The 19,184-nt window shown below is 45.0% G+C and overlaps 1 protein-coding gene and 1 long non-coding RNA gene across 5 annotated transcripts in view; one reads left to right on the top strand and one right to left on the bottom strand.

Moving 5' to 3' along the window:
* Positions 1–2,970: 2,970 nt before the first annotated feature.
* LOC143285567 (uncharacterized) lies at positions 2,971–7,380 on the top strand. Its single transcript, XR_013055703.1, has 2 exons — positions 2,971–5,470; positions 5,524–7,380. It is a non-coding gene; the product is annotated as an uncharacterized LOC143285567 (long non-coding RNA).
* A 1,004-nt stretch (positions 7,381–8,384) lies between these two features.
* LOC143285565 (inositol monophosphatase 1-like) overlaps positions 8,385–19,184 on the bottom strand; it is a 60,613-nt gene continuing 49,813 nt past the window's right edge. For 3 of the 4 annotated variants that reach the window (XM_076592956.1, XM_076592955.1, XM_076592957.1), the window contains exon 9: positions 8,385–16,430. In XM_076592956.1, the coding sequence (XP_076449071.1) occupies positions 16,324–16,430 (107 nt within the window). In that variant the 3' untranslated portion in view covers positions 8,385–16,323. The remainder of the gene's footprint in view (positions 16,431–19,184) is intronic. The other variant, XR_013055702.1, reaches the window with a different exon arrangement.

Genomic DNA, 19,184 nt, shown 5'->3' with positions numbered 1-19,184 from the left:
AATTTAGCATGAATAATGGTAGAATTTCAAATTGTTTGATTTCAATCATTGGAAGAGGGGAGGGCTGGTGTTGTGATGACTTGGCAAGCAGTTGCTGATGTTATGAAATTGACAGAGATTCACATTTAGTTTTGTTGGGAAAGGAGACATCGCGTATGGCTTTCATGGAGAACACAGTATGTGTGTTAAGTTCATGAATGCTTCTTTGTGTGTGTGTGTGTGTGTGTGCGTGCGTTCTTGACTGAGATGGATCTGCATTTTACTGTATGTCTGTGCGCTCTGTATGCCCTCAGTCTCTTGTCTGTGTGACTGTTGTCTTGTAACTTAGTCACTGTCATTTTGACTTGTGTCATTACCTCTATCCTTCTCCATTTTGTTGTTGTTGTGTGTTGTTTTTTGTTTTGTTAGTATACCTGTTCTTACTGTGGTTAAGATGATAACAACAGTACTGGAAAAGCTGTTAAGAGTGTCCATTTACCTGTAGCATTGTACTTCAGATGCTGAGAGATGACTGTTGAAGAGAGAGTGTCCATTTACCTGTAGCATTGTACTTCAGATGCTGAGAGATGACTGTTGAAGAGAGAGTGTCCATTTACCTGTAGCTTTGTACTTCAGATGCTGAGAGATGACTGTTGAGGAGAGAGTGTCCATTTACCTGTAGCATTGTACTTCAGATGCTGAGAGATGACTGTTGAAGAGAGAGTGTCCATTTACCTGTAGCTTTGTACTTCAGATGCTAAGTGATGACTGTTGAAGAGAGAGTGTCCATTTACCTGTAGCTTTGTACTTCAGATGCTAAGTGATGACTGTTGAAGAGAGAGTGTCCATTTACCTGTAGCTTTGTACTTCAGATGCTAAGTGATGACTGTTGAAGAGAGTGTCCATTTACCTGTAGCATTGTACTTCAGATGCTGAGAGATGACTGTTGAAGAGAGTGTCCATTTACCTGTAGCTTTGTACTTCAGATGCTGAGAGATGACTGTTGAAGAGAGTGTCCATTTACCTGTAGCTTTGTACTTCAGATGCTGAGTGATGACGTGTGGGCCACTGAAGGAGAGGGGTGGGACAATTATTTGAAGGCTTGTTGTTGAAGTGATCCTTGGAAACAGAATCAGCCTGTGTTGCAGGAATGAAGACAACTGCTTGATGGAGTTGGTGATAGAGGAGTCATTGGTTAGGGGTCATGGAGGTGGTGATGGAGGTGTCACTAATTAGGGGTCATGGAGGTGTCACTGGTTAGGGTCATGGAGGTGTCACTGGTTAGGGACGTTCTCTGTGAAGTGGAAGCATGCTGTGCAGTTTTGGGGAATAGATTGGGAATCAGAGATGACAAGGAACAATGACAGTGTGTCAGGGAATGGATTGGGAATCAGATGACAAGGAACAATGACAGTGTGTCGGGGAATGGATTGGGAATCAGAGATGACAAGGAAAAATGACAGTGTGTCGGGGAATGGATTGGGAATCAGATGACAAGGAACAATGACAGTGTGTCGGGGAATAGATTGGGAATCAGATGACAAGGAACAATGACAGTGTTTCGGGGAATAGATTGGGAATCAGATGACAAGGAACAATGACAGTGTGTCGGGGAATGGATTGGGAATCAGATGACAAGGAACAATGACAGTGTTTCGGGGAATGGATTGGGAATCAGATGACAAGGAACAATGACAGTGTGTCGGGGAATGGATTGGGAATCAGATGACAAGGAACAATGACAGTGTGTCGGGGAATGGATTGGGAATCAGATGACAAGGAACAGTGATGGTGTGTCGGGGAATGGATTGGGAATCAGAGATGACAAGGAACAATGACAGTGTGTCGGGGAATGGATTGGGAATCAGATGACAAGGAACAATGACAGTGTGCCTGTCGTCAGAAGTGGTGAATGGTATACGTAACATACATATACTCAAGATGGATTCTTTCTTGTTTTTCTGCACAAAATGGTTTATAAGCCGACATCCTCAAGGACATGACTGTTTACAAATTGATTATGATTACTTTAACCTTGGTTTTTGTCAGGCCAGGTCAGATGTAGCATGCCTGTAAGGCAGTGTGTCTGCCTCTTTTATCCTTGATATTTCTTGTTTTGCACTTTTCCCTTGTTCACCAAGAACAAGTGATAAACACATGGACATCATTGTTGTGTGCTGTGGAAAGCAGCCAGGGTGGTGTGTGCTGTGAAGATCCAGCAGTGAAGAGGATGGTGTTGTGGGGTGGTGTGTGCTGTGAAGATCCAGCAGTGAAGAGGATGGTGGTGTGGGGTGGTGTGTGCTGTGAAGATCCAGCAGTAAAGTGGATGGTATTGTGGGGTGGTGTGTGCTGTGAAGATCCAGCAGTAAAGTGGATGGTATTGTGGGGTGGGGTGTGCTGTGAAGATCCAGCAGTGAAGAGGATGGTGTTGTGGGGTGGGGTGTGCTGTGAAGATCCAGCAGTAAAGTGGATGGTATTGTGGGGTGATGTGTGCTGTGAAGATCCAGCAGTGAAGAGGATGATGTTGTGGGGTGGTGTGTGCTGTGAAGATCCAGCAGTGAAGAGGATGGTATTGTGGGGTGGTGTGTGCTGTGAAGATCCAGCAGTAAAGTGGATGGTATTGTGGGGTGATGTGTGCTGTGAAGATCCAGCAGTGAAGAGGATGATGTTGTGGGGTGGTGTGTGCTGTGAAGATCCAGCAGTGAAGAGGATGGTATTGTGGGGTGGTGTGTGCTGTGAAGATCCAGCAGTGAAGAGGATGGTGTTGTGGGGTGATGTGTGCTGTGAAGATCCAGCAGTGAAGAGGATGGTGTTGTGGGGTGGTGTGTGCTGTGAAGATCCAGCAGTGAAGAGGATGGTGTTGTGGGGTGGTGTGTGCTGTGAAGATCCAGCAGTGAAGAGGATGATGTTGCCTTTTTCTGTCCTGATGCACACTGCTGGCTGTCTTTGTCAAGTTGTGTGGGAGCAGTTCTGTTGTGTTTAGGATGTAAGCATTCCAAAAGAAGGGAGCTTATACATATATCTGTAAATAGCTTGAAAGGTTAAACATGAAAGAAATAAACATTTTTTGATTCATTTGTGTGGGTTTTTTTTAAATTAAAAAAGAAAAATTCCACTGCTCTTTGGTTTTAATTTCTATATTAATTTAAAAAAATTGAATTAGAATGTTCTGTGTTCACATACATAGTAGCATAAACACTGCCTCACTTTTTATCCCACCAGCTATGACATTAAAATTGTCTCCAGTTTATTGTTGACTGGTCAACTGCAAGAATTCATTCTTCCAGTTCCATGTTTCTTGCAGCGGTTTCTAGTTTTGTAACTTGAATGTACTGTAGATCTGCCAGTGTGAAAAAAAAGAAGAAAAAAGGATGACTTGAAACACTTTTCTGTGAAGGTCCTAGGTTATGTTGTGTAACTTCGTTACAAGGGATTCCTCACTGCTCTGGAGGCCTTTCTTGGGATTGGCGTGTCACAGCAACACTGCAGCAGATTTCCCCTTTGTCCTGTTCTCATGCACTGCAGTCAGCAACAGGTCTTTGTGTTGCTGCACTTTCTTTGCCAAGCAGATGTGGTTTCTTTGGGGCATGCAGATGGCCATGAGTCATCCCACACAAAGACTGGGCCACAAGTCATCCACACAAAGACTGGGCCGTCATCCCACACAAAGACTGGGCCATGAGTCATCCCACAGAAAGACTGGGCCACGAGTCATCCCACACAAAGACTGGGCCATGAGTCATCCCACACAAAGACTGGGCCATGAGTCATCCCACAGAAAGACTGGGCCACGAGTCATCCCACACAAAGACTGGGCCACGAGTCATCCCACACAAAGACTGGGCCACGAGTCATCCCACACAAAGACTGGGCCATGAGTCATCCCACAGAAAGACTGGGCCACGAGTCATCCCACACAAAGACTGGGCCATGAGTCATCCCACACAAAGACTGGGCCACGAGTCATCCCACACAAAGACTGGGCCATGAGTCATCCCACACAAAGACTGGGCCATGAGTCATCCCACACAAAGACTGGGCCATGAGTCATCCCACACAAAGACTGGTGGCCCGTCCACCACTCGGGGTCCCGTGGAGATGGAGGGAGGAGGCGGAATCCTGGCTCAGGCCAGACTCGAACCCAAGCACCACACCAACATCCACTGGGCAGATGGGTTGGAACTGTATCAAGCCTCCTGTGCACCTCTGCTTACAAAGGATCACTGACCAAATGCCGGGAAAAGATCTGCTTGTTCCCCCATCAGCTGTCCTGGGACGTTGTCTTTCTGACTTCACCCACAGTGCAGCCATGTACAAGTGACTGTACCCTGCCAGGTTTTTGTTGTTTTGTGGCAGCCTGGAGCACAGTGGTGTTGCTGAACACCGTCAGTCATGTGGCAGTCTGGAGAACAGTGGTGTTGCTGAACACCGTCAGTCATGTGGCAGTCTGGAGAACAGTGGTGTTGCTGAACACCGTCAGTCATGTGGCAGTCTGGAGAACAGTGTTGTTGCTGAACACCGTCAGTCATGTGCAATAGCCACAGACATATGGGGAAGGTGGAGGGGGGTTAGAATGTTGTCCCAGCACTTTTGCCGCAATAGCAAGGAATTAAAAAGTGCCAGCATATATTGACTTCATACCTGTGCTTCATTTTTCTCTCCTTATCTGTGATCTTTGTTTTCCTTTTTGTACTGTGATGTTCAGCTTGTGCATGTACCTACTGTAAGTTTGTTTTTTTTCCATTTTGTCAGGTCATGGGACATTTCCTTACTTTTCGCAGAAATGAGCAGTATGTGTGATGATGTTGAATGAATTTGGTGTATTTTAGTCTGTTTTTCCTCAAATACGCAAGTGAATGTCATGTGTAATTACAAACGAAACCACTCTCTATAGTACTGAAAACATTTATGTTCATCATTATGTTCAGTGATGTATTTCTATCTCTTTGTTGCAAGTGCTCATGTAGTCTGTTCTTTATGACTGCATCAAGTTGTAGGCCATATTTGGGTTGATGGTAGAATGTACGCTGCAGAAGTAATCATCAGGTTGTAGGCCACATTTGGGTGGATGGTAGAACGCACGCTGCAGAAGCAATCAAGTTGTAGGCCACATCTGAGTTGATGGTAGAATGTACGCTGCAGAAGTAATCATCAAGTTGTAGGCTACGTTTGAGTTGATGGTAGAATGCACGCTGCAGAAGTAATCATCAAGTTGTAGGCTACGTTTGAGTTGATGGTAGAGTGCACGCTGCAGAAGTAATCATCAGTTTGAAGGCCACATTTGAGTTGATGGTAGAATGTACGCTGCAGAAGTAATCATCAGGTTGAAGGCCACATTTGAGTTGATGGTAGAATGTACGCTGCAGAAGTAATCATCAGGTTGAAGGCCACATTTGAGTTGATGGTAGAGTGCACGCTGCAGAAGTAATCATCAGTTTGAAGGCCACATTTGAGTTGATGGTAGAATGTACGCTGCAGAAGTAATCATCAAGTTGTAGGCCACATTTGGGTTGATGGTAGAATGTACGCTGCAGAAGTAATCAGGTTGAAGGCCACATTTGAGTTGATGGTAGAATGCATGCTGCAGAAGTAATCATCAAGTTGTAGGCCACATTTGGGTTGATGGTAGAATGTACGCTGCAGAAGTAATCATCAGGTTGAAGGCCACATTTGAGTTGATGGTAGAATGCATGCTGCAGAAGTAATCATCAAGTTGTAGGCCACATTTGGGTTGATGGTAGAATGTACGCTGCAGAAGTAATCATCAGGTTGAAGGCCACATTTGAGTTGATGGTAGAATGTACGCTGCAGAAGTAATCATCGGGTTGAAGGCCACATTTGAGTTGATGGTAGAATGTACGCTGCAGAAGTAATCGTCAAGTTGTAGGCCACATTTGGGTTGATGGTAGAATGTACGCTGCAGAAGTAATCATCAGGTTGAAGGCCACATTTGAGTTGATGGTAGAATGTACGCTGCAGAAGTAATCATCAGGTTGAAGGCCACATTTGAGTTGATGGTAGAATGTACGCTGCAGAAGTAATCGTCAAGTTGTAGGCCACATTTGGGTTGATGGTAGAATGTACGCTGCAGAAGTAATCATCAGGTTGTAGGCCACATTTGGGTTGATGGTAGAGTGCACGCTGCAGAAGTAATCATCAGGTTGAAGGCCACATTTGAGTTGATGGTAGAATGTACGCTGCAGAAGTAATCATCAGGTTGAAGGCCACATTTGAGTTGATGGTAGAATGTACGCTGCAGAAGTAATCATCAGGTTGAAGGCCACATTTGAGTTGATGGTAGAATGTACGCTGCAGAAGTAATCATCAGGTTGAAGGCCACATTTGAGTTGATGGTAGAATGTACGCTGCAGAAGTAATCATCAGGTTGAAGGCCACATTTGAGTTGATGGTAGAATGCATGCTGCAGAAGTAATCATCAAGTTGTAGGCCACATTTGGGTTGATGGTAGAATGTACGCTGCAGAAGTAATCATCAAGTTGTAGGCCACATTTGGGTTGATGGTAGAATGTACGCTGCAGAAGTAATCATCAAGTTGTAGGCCACATTTGGGTTGATGGTAGAGTGCACGCTGCAGAAGTAATCATCAGCCTGACCTCTTCAGTTGAAATGGGGGCTGGACTTTTGGTAAGACAGGTTAGGTCTGTGTGAAACAAAAATCATGCTTCATTATTATTTTTGATACTGGTATTGATAAAATCGTGCGTATGAAAGAAGAAAAAATAAATCAAGAGTGAATTTCTAAATTCAGATAGCAGCCAGTTCACAAGTTTAGCTATTACCAGATTAGTCTAGGTTGACTCAGTTGTGGATTTTTTTTAAACATAGAAAAAAAAGCTTGCAATTATGATTTTAATAATGGTGATGAATTTCTCTTCCTCTGTCTTTTTTAAATGGTTTATAGTTCAGTTAGGCACATGTAGGCTTGAACACACCCAGTTTGCTGAAGCAGTTTGTGTTGTTGATGGAGAAGAGAGCAGGGCTAGACCTGTGCACTGGGCTGTAGTTTGTGTTGTTGATGGAGAAGAGGGCAGGGCTAGACCTGTGCACTGGGCTGTAGTTCGTGTTGTTGATGGAGAAGAGGGCAGGGCTAGACCTGTGCACTGGGCTGTAGTTCGTGTTGTTGATGGAGAAGAGAGCAGGGCTAGACCTGTGCACTGGGCTGTAGTTTGTGTTGTTGATGGAGAAGAGGGCAGGGCTAGACCTGTGCACTGGGCTGTAGTTTGTATTGTTGATGGAGAAGAGAGCAGGGCTAGACCTGTGCACTGGGCTGTAGTTTGTATTGTTGATGGAGAAGAGAGCAGGGCTAGACCTGTGCTCTGGGCTGTGCATTTAAAGGACAGACTGAATGACTTCCTGCCAATAAAGAGACTTGTCATCAGACTGCTGCTGTTTGTCAGCAAAGTGTGTGTGTGTGTGTGTGGGCGGGGCGGGGGAGGCTCTGAACTACACTGTCAGCAAACTGTGTGTGTGTGTGGCACTGAACTACACTGTCAGCAAACTCTGTATGTGTGTGTGTGTGGCACTGAACTACACTGTTTGTCAGCAAACTGTGTGTGTGTGTGTGTGTGTGTGGCACTGAACTACACTGTTTGTCAGCAAACTCTGTATGTGTGTGTGTGGCTTACAAAAAGTTATGGACCACTTCAAATCATCTCTCCATTTTTTCAAAATCACTTTAAAGAAAACAATAAATTAATAAAAAGGCCATATACTATTACTATGAAACAAATAACTCTGCAGAATTGACAGCTAGTGCCCATCCTATTGTTAACAATTAATTGCCAGAGCAAAACTGCACTGAGTACATCTGAGACCGTGGAAATGAGAAAAAAGAGTCCAGGTTTTTTTGTGGTCAAAAGAAAGGGGAGTGGACTGGGAAAGCGGAGAAAAAAGGAGACAACTGAATGGGGGGAAGGGAAAAGGCAGAAATAAAGAGAGGAATAGAAGAGGAAATTTCCAGCACAATTTCCAAAAAGTGGGAATGTTATTAACACTGAAAGACCCCCAGCATACCACAGGGGAGAAAAAATATGTTTGAAAAAGCAGTGTTTGATCCAAACTGGTGGTTTCTCAATGTGAACAGTGAACTGAATGTAGCAGAAAGCACCTGTGGTTATGAGTGGTGCTCATCACACTGACTGCACACACCTGTTGGCTGACACATGACCCCCAAAAAGAAAACTGCAAGTTCCCAAGTGGTCCTTAACTGTTTGTGAACCCCATTTTCATAAGTTTGTATTCCAAGAGAGAAGGGAGGCAACCTGTGTGTGACTGAGGATCATATGTGTTGGTAGTGAGAGAGAAATGAACACACTACAATCTCCCCTTCACACACACACACACACAAACAGGAACAGGGAGAGAACAAGTTGGACAAACTCAGATTCAACAACAAAATCTGACATTTTTACTATCTCTCAGCTATAATCTGATAACATAGAAACACTCCAGAAAGTGGCATCAGACACCCCTACAGACACCCTACACTGTCCTCACAGACACCCTACACAGACACCCCTACACTGTCCTCACAGACACCCTACACTGTCCTCACAGATAACCCTACACAGACACCCTACACTGTCCTCACAGACACCCCTACACAAAACACTCCTACACTGTCCTCACAGACACCCTACACTGTCCTCACAGACCTTCACCTTCACCTCTCCCGTAGTCTGGGTTCAGACCGTTGGGGCACCGCTGCTGACCTGACCACCACCCCTCTCCACTCTTCATGGTTTTCTGATTTCCTCAGGGCGTCATCGAGCGTCAAGCCTGTCCACCCCCGGATGTTGTCTTCCCATCTCTTCTTCTGCCGTCCTCTCCTGCCTCCTTGTACGGTGCCTTGCAGGAACGTTTTGGCAAGACCAGACACCCCTACACAAAACACTCCTACACTGTCCTCACAGACACCCCTACACAAAACACTCCTACACTGTCCTCACAGACACCCCTACACAAAACACTCCTACACTGTGCTCACAGACACCCCTACACAAAACACTCCTACACTGTGCTCACAGACACCCCTACACTGTGCTCACAGACACCCCTACACTGTCCTCACAGACACCCCTACAATGTCCTCAAAACACTCCTACACAAAACCCCTACACTGTCCTCACAGACACCCCTACACAAAACCCTTACACTGTCCTCACAGACACCCCTACAATGTCCTCAAAACACCCCTACACAAAACCCCTACACTGTCCTCACAGACACCCCTACACAAAACACTCATACACTGTCCTCACAGACACCCCTACACAAAACACTCATACACTGTCCTCACAGACACCCCTACACAAAACACTCCTACACTGTCCTCACGGACACCCCTACACTGTCCTCACAGACACCCCTACACAGACACCCCTACACTGTCCTCGCAGACACCCCTACACAAAACACTCCTACACTGTCCTCACAGACACTCCTACACAAAACACTCCTACACTGTCCTCACGGACACCCCTACACTGTCCTCACAGACACACCTACACAAAACCCCTACACTGTCCTCACAGACACCCCTACACTGTCCTCACAGACACCCCTACACAAAACACCCCTACACTGTCCTCACAGACACCCCTACACAAAACACTCCTACACTGTCCTCACAGACACCCCTACACAAAACACTCCTACACTGTCCTCACGGACACCCCTACACTGTCCTCACTGACACCCCTACACTGTCCTCACTGACACCCCTACACTGTCCTCACTGACTACACTGTCCTCACGGACACCCCTACACTGTCCTCACTGACACCCCTACACAGACACCCCTACACAAAACACTCCTACACTGTCCTCACGGACACCCCTACACAGACACCCCTACACAAAACACCCCTACACTGTCCTCACAGACACCCCTACACAAAACATCCCTACACTGTCCTCACTGACACCCCTACACAGACACCCCTACAGTATACACACCATGACACATATTACCCTACACTGTGACAAACATCACATCTAGACAGTATTCACACCATGACACGTATCACCCTATACTGTGACACACATCACATCTACACAGTATACACTCCATGACACATATCACCCCACACTGTGACACATCACATCTGCACAGTACACACCATGATATATCACTACACTGTGACACATCACACCTACACTACACACCATGATATATCACTACACTGTGACAAACATCACACCTACACCGTATGCACTATGACATATCACTACACTGTGACAAACATCACACCTACACTACACACCATGATATATCACTACACTGTGACAAACATCACACCTACACAGTGCACACCATGACACCTCACCCTACACTGTGACAAACATCACATCTACACAGTATACACCATGACAACTCACCCTACACTGTGACAAACATCACATCTACACAGTACACACCATGACACCTCACCCTACACTGTGACAAACATCACACCTACACAGTGCACACCATGACACCTCACCCTACACTGTGACAAACATCACATCTACACAGTATACACCATGACAACTCGCCCTACACTGTGACAAACATCACATCTACACAGTACACACCATGACACCTCACCCTACACTGTGACAAACATCACATCTACACAGTACACACCATGACACCTCACCCTACTCTGTGACAAACATCACATCTACACAGTACACACCATGACACATCACCCTACACTGTGACAAACATCACACCTACACAGTATACACCATGACACATCATTACACTGTGACAAACATCACACCTACACAGTACACACCATGACTCATATCACCGTACACTGTGACAAACATCACACCTACACAGTACACACCATGACACATCACCCTACACTGTGACAAACATCACACCTACACAGTACACACCATGACTCATATCACCGTACACTGTGACAAACATCACACCTACACAGTACACACCATGACACATCACCCTACACTGTGACAAACATCACACCTACACAGTATACACCATGACTCATATCACCCCACACTGTGACAAACATCACACCTACACAGTACACACCATGACACATCACTACACTGTGACAAACATCACATCTACACAGTATACACCATGACTCATATCACCCTACACTGTGACAAACATCACATCTACACAGTATACACCATGACTCATATCACCCTACACTGTGACAAACATCACATCTACACAGTACTCACTATGACACATCACCCTACACTGTGACAAACATCACATCTACACAGTATACACCATGACTCATATCACCCTACACTGTGACAAACATCACATCTACACAGTATACACCATGACTCATATCACCCTACACTGTGACAAACATCACATCTACACAGTACACACTACGACACATCACCCTACACTGTGACAAACATCACATCTACACAGTACACACCATGACACATCACCCTACACTGTGACAAACATCACATCTACACAGTACTCACTATGACACATCACCCTACACTGTGACAAACATCACATCTACACAGTATACACCATGACACATCACCCTACACTGTGACAAACATCACATCTACACAGTACACACTATGACACATCACCCTACACTGTGACAAACATCACATCTACACAGTACACACTATGACATATCACTACACTGTGACAAACATCACATCTACACAGTACACACCATGACACATATCACCCTACACTGTGACAAACATCACATCTACACAGTATACACCATGACTCATATCACCCTACACTGTGACAAACATCACACCTACACAGTATACACCATGACTCATATCACCCTACACTGTGACAAACATCACATCTACACAGTACACACCATGACACATCACCCTACACTGTGACAAACATCACACCTACACAGTACACACCATGACACATCACCCTACACTGTGACAAACATCACACCTACACAGTATACACCATGACTCATATCACCCTACACTGTGACAAACATGACATCTACACAGTATACACCATGACACCTCACCCTACACTGTGACAAACATCACACCTACACAGTACACACCATGACATATCACTACACTGTGACAAACATCACACCTACACAGTATACACCATGACTCATATCACCCCACACTGTGACAAACATCACATCTACACAGTACACACCATGACACATCACCCTACACTGTGACAAACATCACACCTGCACAGTATACACCATGACTCATATCACCCCACACTGTGACAAACATCACACCTACACAGTACACACCATGACTCATATCACCCTACACTGTGACAAACATCACACCTACACAGTACACACCATGACACATATCACCCTACACTGTGACAAACATCACACCTACACAGTACACACCATGACTCATATCACCCTACACTGTGACAAACATCACACCTACACAGTACACACCATGACTCATATCACCCTACACTGTGACAAACATCACACCTACACAGTACACACCATGACTCATATCACCCTACACTGTGACAAACATCACACCTACACAGTACACACCATGACTCATATCACCCTACACTGTGACAAACATCACACCTACACAGTACACACCATGACTCATATCACCCTACACTGTGACAAACATCACACCTACACAGTACACACCATGACTCATATCACCCCACACTGTGACAAACATCACACCTACACAGTACACACCATGACTCATATCACCCTACACTGTGACAAACATCACACCTACACAGTATACACCATGACTCATATCACCCCACACTGTGACAAACATCACACCTACACAGTACACACCATGACTCATATCACCCTACACTGTGACAAACATACATCGATTCAGTATACCCACCAGCATGGACCATTCCAGCATGATAAATGGAATGATATATTTTCTCCACAGCCACAAAGTGTTTCCTTCATTAAAGGATAGAACAGTTCAATTTGACCAACTGTGACCATGACCATGCCTTTCTTTCCAAAGGAAATGTTGCTCATTACAGTTTGACTTCTGGCTGGTAGTTGATTGTGGTGGTGTTTGATTTCACTTTAGTCCTCTCAATGTTCTTTCTGTCAACAGGTCTACAGTCCCTGTTTCCAAGCATCAACAATTCTAAACATGGAATGCCAGCACATACCCTACCACACAACACAAATCCTTGCAAGTTTTGTTGTTGTTTTTTCTTTCAACTTCAAAACATTTAAACACTAATTGTTTTCATATAATCAGTCTACACAACACAGAAATACTGCACACATTCGATGAAGTGTAAGACAAAAACTCCGTTGTCCAACACACTGACACGAGCACAAAATGCAAGCAGAGGTACATCATGACATCCACCATGATTCATGAACTAATATATTCATACAAAAGTATCAAACATCATTCAGTATTTACAAACTTTACTGGCTATCAAACTTAATAATCAAAAACAAGAAACATAATTGTTATCAGGATCATTAACTTTAAAATTTATGAAAACAAAAATTCTGACTTGTATAATTTTTATCAATGAGGAGATGCTGATTTACTTTGACAAAAGTTTTTTTTAAAATCTAGTACATATGAAGAGTAACCTGCTACAAAAACAAAACGGTATATTAAAAAAAAAGAAAAATCAAAAACACTGAGAACATTGAACAACACAATATTCACTTACTGTGTGACAATCACATAAATAAGTCTTTATTTCAACTTGCTGTAAACATTTAAAATGATAACACCTGCTTTCCCATTTTAGAAATTCTATGGAAAGTCAATTTTCTGTTGGTGTTGTTTTCTGTCTGTCTGATTTACTTCTCAAATAACATTCCCAGTCAAACCAAACATTTTCACACTGGTCGACTCAAGAGAGACATGACTTTCACTGATTTTTTTTTTTAAATGTCCATCCAGAAACTGACACTAAACCCATGATCAGATGTCCCTGAAACCTTTGTCAGGTGTCCCTGAAACCTTAAACCTTTGTCAGATGTCCCTGAAACCTTTGTCAGATGTCCCTGAAACCTTTGTCAGATGTCTGTCTAGAAAAATAACATCAGGCATCCCTGTAGAAAAATAACATCAGACGTCCAAACTAACATCAGACGTCCCTCTAGAAAGATAACATCAGACGTCCCTCTAGAAAGATAACATCAGACGTCCAAACTAACGTCACACGTCCCTGTAGAAAACTAACATCAGGTGTACCTTTAGAAAAATAACATCAGACGTCCAAACTAACATCAGACGTCCCTCCAGAAAACTGACATCAGACGTCCCTCTAGAAAGATAACATCAGACATCCAAACTAACATCAGACGTCCCTCCAGAAAACTGACATCAGACATCCCTCTAGAAAGATAACATCAGACGTCCAAACTAACGTCAGATGTCCCTGTAGAAAACTAACATCAGACGTCCCTCTAGAAAGATAACATCAGACGTCCAAACTAACGTCAGATGTCCCTGTAGAAAACTAACATCAGACGTCCCTCTAGAAAGATAACATCAGACGTCCAAACTAACGTCAGATGTCCCTGTAGAAAACTAACATCAGACGTCCCTCTAGAAAGATAACATCAGACGTCCAAACTAACGTCAGATGTCCCTGTAGAAAACTAACATCAGACGTCCCTCTAGAAAGATAACATCAGACGTCCAAACTAACGTCAGATGTCCCTGTAGAAAACTGACATCAGACGTCCCTCTAGAAAGATAACATCAGACGTCCAAACTAACGTCAGATGTCCCTGTAGAAAACTAACATCAGACGTCCCTCTAGAAAGATAACATCAGACGTCCAAACTAACGTCAGATGTCCCTGTAGAAAACTGACATCAGACGTCCCTCTAGAAAGATAACATCAGACGTCCAAACTAACGTCAGATGTCCCTGTAGAAAACTAACATCAGGTGTACCTTTAGAAAAATAACATTAGGTGTACCTTTAGAAAAATAACATCAGACGTCCAAACTAACATCAGACGTCCCTGTAGAAAACTAACATCAGGTGTACCTTTAGAAAAATAACATCAGACGTCCAAACTAACATCAGACGTCCCTCCAGAAAACTGACATCAGATGTCCCTCCAGAAAACTGACATCAGACGTCCAAACTAACATCAGATGTCCCTCCAGAAAACTGACATCAGACGTCCCTCCAGAAAACTGGCATCAGATGTCCCTCCAGAAAACTGACATCAGACGTCCTTCTAGAAAGATAACATCAGACGTCCCTCCAGAAAACTGACATCAGATGTCCCTCCAGAAAACTGACATCAGACGTCCAAACTAACATCAGATGTCCCTCCAGAAAACTGACATCAGACGTCCCTCCGGAAAACTGACATCAGACGTCGCTCCAGAAAACTGACATCAGACGTCCCTCTGGAAAACTGACATCAGATGTCCCTCTAGAAGACACACTGAAACCTTTGCCAGACGTCCCTCTAGAAGACACACTGAAACCTTTACCAGACGTCCCTCCAGAAGACACACTGAAACCTTTACCAGATGTCCCTCTAGAAGACACACTGAAACCTTTACCAGATGTCCCTCTAGAAAACACACTGAAACCTTTACCAGATGTCCCTCCAGAAGACACACTGAAACCTTTACCAGATGTCCCTCCAGAAGACACACTGAAACCTTTGCCAGATGTCCCTCTAGAAGACACACTGAAACCTTTACCAGATGTCCCTCTAGAAGACACACTGAAACCTTTACCAGATGTCCCTCCAGAAGACACACTGAAACCTTTACCAGATGTCCCTCCAGAAGACACACTGAAACCTTTACCAGATGTCCCTCTAGAAGACACACTGAAACTTTTATCAGACGTCCCTCTAGAAGACACACTGAAACCTTTACCAGATGTCCCTCTAGAAGACACACTGAAACTTTTATCAGACGTCCCTCTAGAAGACACACTGAAACCTTTATCAGACGTCCCTTTACGAAACACACTGAAACCTTTACCAGACAGAAAGAAGGCTATGAAGCAGTCCTCTGTTCAGTTGGAGTTCAAGGAGGTATCAAAGCATGCACACTGATCCATACATGTTTCACCACATCTGCTGAAAAAAAAAGAAAAAAAAAAAGAAGAAGAAAAGTCAGAAGCCTGATCTTTGCATAAACCCAACACGCTCACCAGGCCTTCACAGGCCACCCAAGGTTTGTTGCAAACAGTTCAAAATTATAAATTGTAATACTTTTTTAAAATCTGGGAAAGAAAGCAGAGAAGTGTGTTAACTACTGGGAAAGACAGCAGTGAAGTGTGTTAACTACTGGGAGAGAAGTGTGTTAACTACTGGGAAAGAAAGCAGAGAAGTGTGTTGGGTCAGTCTCTGCCCATGTCCAGGTGGACCAGCAGTGATGACAGCTGAGGAACAAGCGAAGGTGTAGCTGCTGCCAGGATACGTCTGTTCATCACATCAATTTCACCACCTGCAGGAAAAAAACAACAACATTCACAGCAACACTACCCTGCAATCTCTAACCGATGTCAGGCCCACCAACACCACCCTGCAATCTCTAACTCAAGTCAGGCCCACCAACACCATCCTGCAATCTCTAACTGATGTCAGGCCCACCAACACCATCCTACAATCTCTAACTGATGTCAGGCCCACCAACACCATCCTACAATCTCTAACTGATGTCAGGCCCACCAACACCATCCTACAATCTCTAACTGATGTCAGGCCCACCAACACCACCCTGCAATCTCTAACTGATGTCAGGCCCACCAACACCATCCTGCAATCTCTAACTAATGTCAGGCCCACCAACACCATCCTGCAATCTCTGATGTCAGGAGGCCCACCAACACCACCCTGCAATCTCTAACTGATGTCAGGCCCACCAACACCATCCTACAATCTCTAACTAATGTCAGGCCCACCAACACCACCCTACAATCTCTGATGTCAGGCCCACCAACACCACCCTGCAATCTCTAACTGATGTCAGGCCCACCAACACCATCCTACAATCTCTAACTGATGTCAGGCCCACCAACACCATCCTGCAATCTCTAACTGATGTCAGGCCCACCAACACCATCCTGCAATCTCTAACTAATGTCAGGCCCACCAACACCATCCTGCAATCTCTGATGTCAGGCCCACCAACACCATCCTACAATCTCTATCTCAAGTCAGGCCCACCAACACCACCCTGCAATCTCTAACTGATGTCAGGCCCACCAACACCACCCTGCAATCTCTAACTAATGTCAGGCCCACCAACACCATCCTACAATCTCTAACTGATGTCAGGCCCACCAACACCATCCTACAATCTCTAACTGATGTCAGGCCCACCAACACCATCCTACAATCTCTAACTGATGTCAGGCCCACCAACACCATCCTACAATCTCTAACTGATGTCAGGCCCACCAACACCATCCTGCAATCTCTGATGTCAGGCCCACCAACACCATCCTACAATCTCTAACTCAAGTCAGGCCCACCAACACCATCCTACAATCTCTAACTCAAGTCAGGCCCACCAACACCATCCTACAATCTCTAACTCAAGTCAGGCCCACCAACACCATCCTGCAATCTCTAACTCAAGTCAGGCCCACCAACACCATCCTACAATCTCTAACTGATGTCAGGCCCACCAACACCACCCTGCAATCTCTAACTAATGTCAGGCCCACCAACACCATCCTGCAATCTCTAACTAATGTCAGGCCCACCAACACCACCCTGCAATCTCTAACTAATGTCAGGCCCACCAACACCATCCTACAATCTCTAACTGATGTCAGGCCCACCAACACCACCCTGCAATCTCTAACTAATGTCAGGCCCACCAACACCACCCTGCAATCTCTAACTAATGTCAGGCCCACCAACACCATCCTGCAATCTCTAACTAATGTCAGGCCCAAGGTTAAAGGTCCTGAAGCCTTTTGTGTGCATCAGTTACATTCACAATGTGTCACCAATGTGCTCTGAGTGTAGTGTGCATCAGCTGTGTTCACAATGTGTCACCAATGTGCTCTGAGTGTAGTGTGCATCAGCTGTGTTCACAATGTGTCACCAATGTGCTCTGAGTGCAGTGTGCATCAGTTGTGTTCACAATGTGTCACCAATGTGCTCTGAGTGCAGTGTGCATCAGCTGTGTTCACAATGAGTCACCAATGTGCTCTGAGTGCAGTGTGCATCAGCTGTGTTCACAATGTGTCACCAATGTGCTCTGAGTGCAGTGTGCATCAGCTGTGTTCACAATGAGTCACCAATGTGCTCTGAGTGCAGTGTGCATCAGCTGTGTTCACAACATGTCACCAATGTGTTGTGTGTGGATAGACAGGAGTGAATCAAGTGTGTTCACAATATGTCAGCAATGTGTTGTGTGTGCACAGACAGGCGTGCATCAGCTGTGTTAAGGACTGATTGACCTGTGGGATCACACAGGACTGACCTGTACTGTACGATCACAGAGGACTGACCTGTACTGTAGGATCACTGAGGACTGACCTGTACTGTAGGATCACTGAGGACTGACCTGTCCTGCAGGATCACAGAGGACTGACCTGTACTGTAGGATCACAGAGGACTGACCTGTACTGTAGGATCACTGAGGACTGACCTGTACTGAGGGATCACTTTGGACTGACCTGTACTGTACGATCACAGAGGACTGACCTGTACTGTAGGATCACTGAGGACTGACCTGTACTGTAGGATCACTGAGGACTGACCTGTCCTGCAGGATCACAGAGGACTGACCTGCAGGATCACAGAGGACTGACCTGTACTGTAGGATCACAGAGGACTGACCTGTACTGTAGGATCACTGAGGACTGACATGTACTGTAGGATCACAGAGGATTGACCTGTACTGTGGGATCACAGAGGACTGACCTGTACTGTAGGATCACTGAGGACTGACCTGCAGGATCACAGAGGACTAACCTGTACTGTAGGATCACTGAGGACTGACCTGTACTGTAGGATCACTGAGGACTGACCTGTACTGTAGGATCACTGAGGACTGACCAGTACTGTAGGATCACAGAGGACTGACCTGTACTGTAGGATCACAGAGGACTGACCTCTACTGTGGGATCACAGAGGACTGACCTGTACTGCAGGTTCACAGAGGACTGACCTGTACTGTAGGATCACAGAGGACTGACCTGTACTGTAGGATCACAGAGGACTGACCTGTACTGTAGGATCA

The sequence above is a fragment of the Babylonia areolata genome, chromosome 9, assembly GCF_041734735.1.
Source record: "Babylonia areolata isolate BAREFJ2019XMU chromosome 9, ASM4173473v1, whole genome shotgun sequence".
In the NCBI taxonomy this organism is placed as follows: domain Eukaryota; kingdom Metazoa; phylum Mollusca; class Gastropoda; order Neogastropoda; family Buccinidae; genus Babylonia; species Babylonia areolata.
This window is presented reverse-complemented; position numbering and strand designations above follow the sequence as displayed.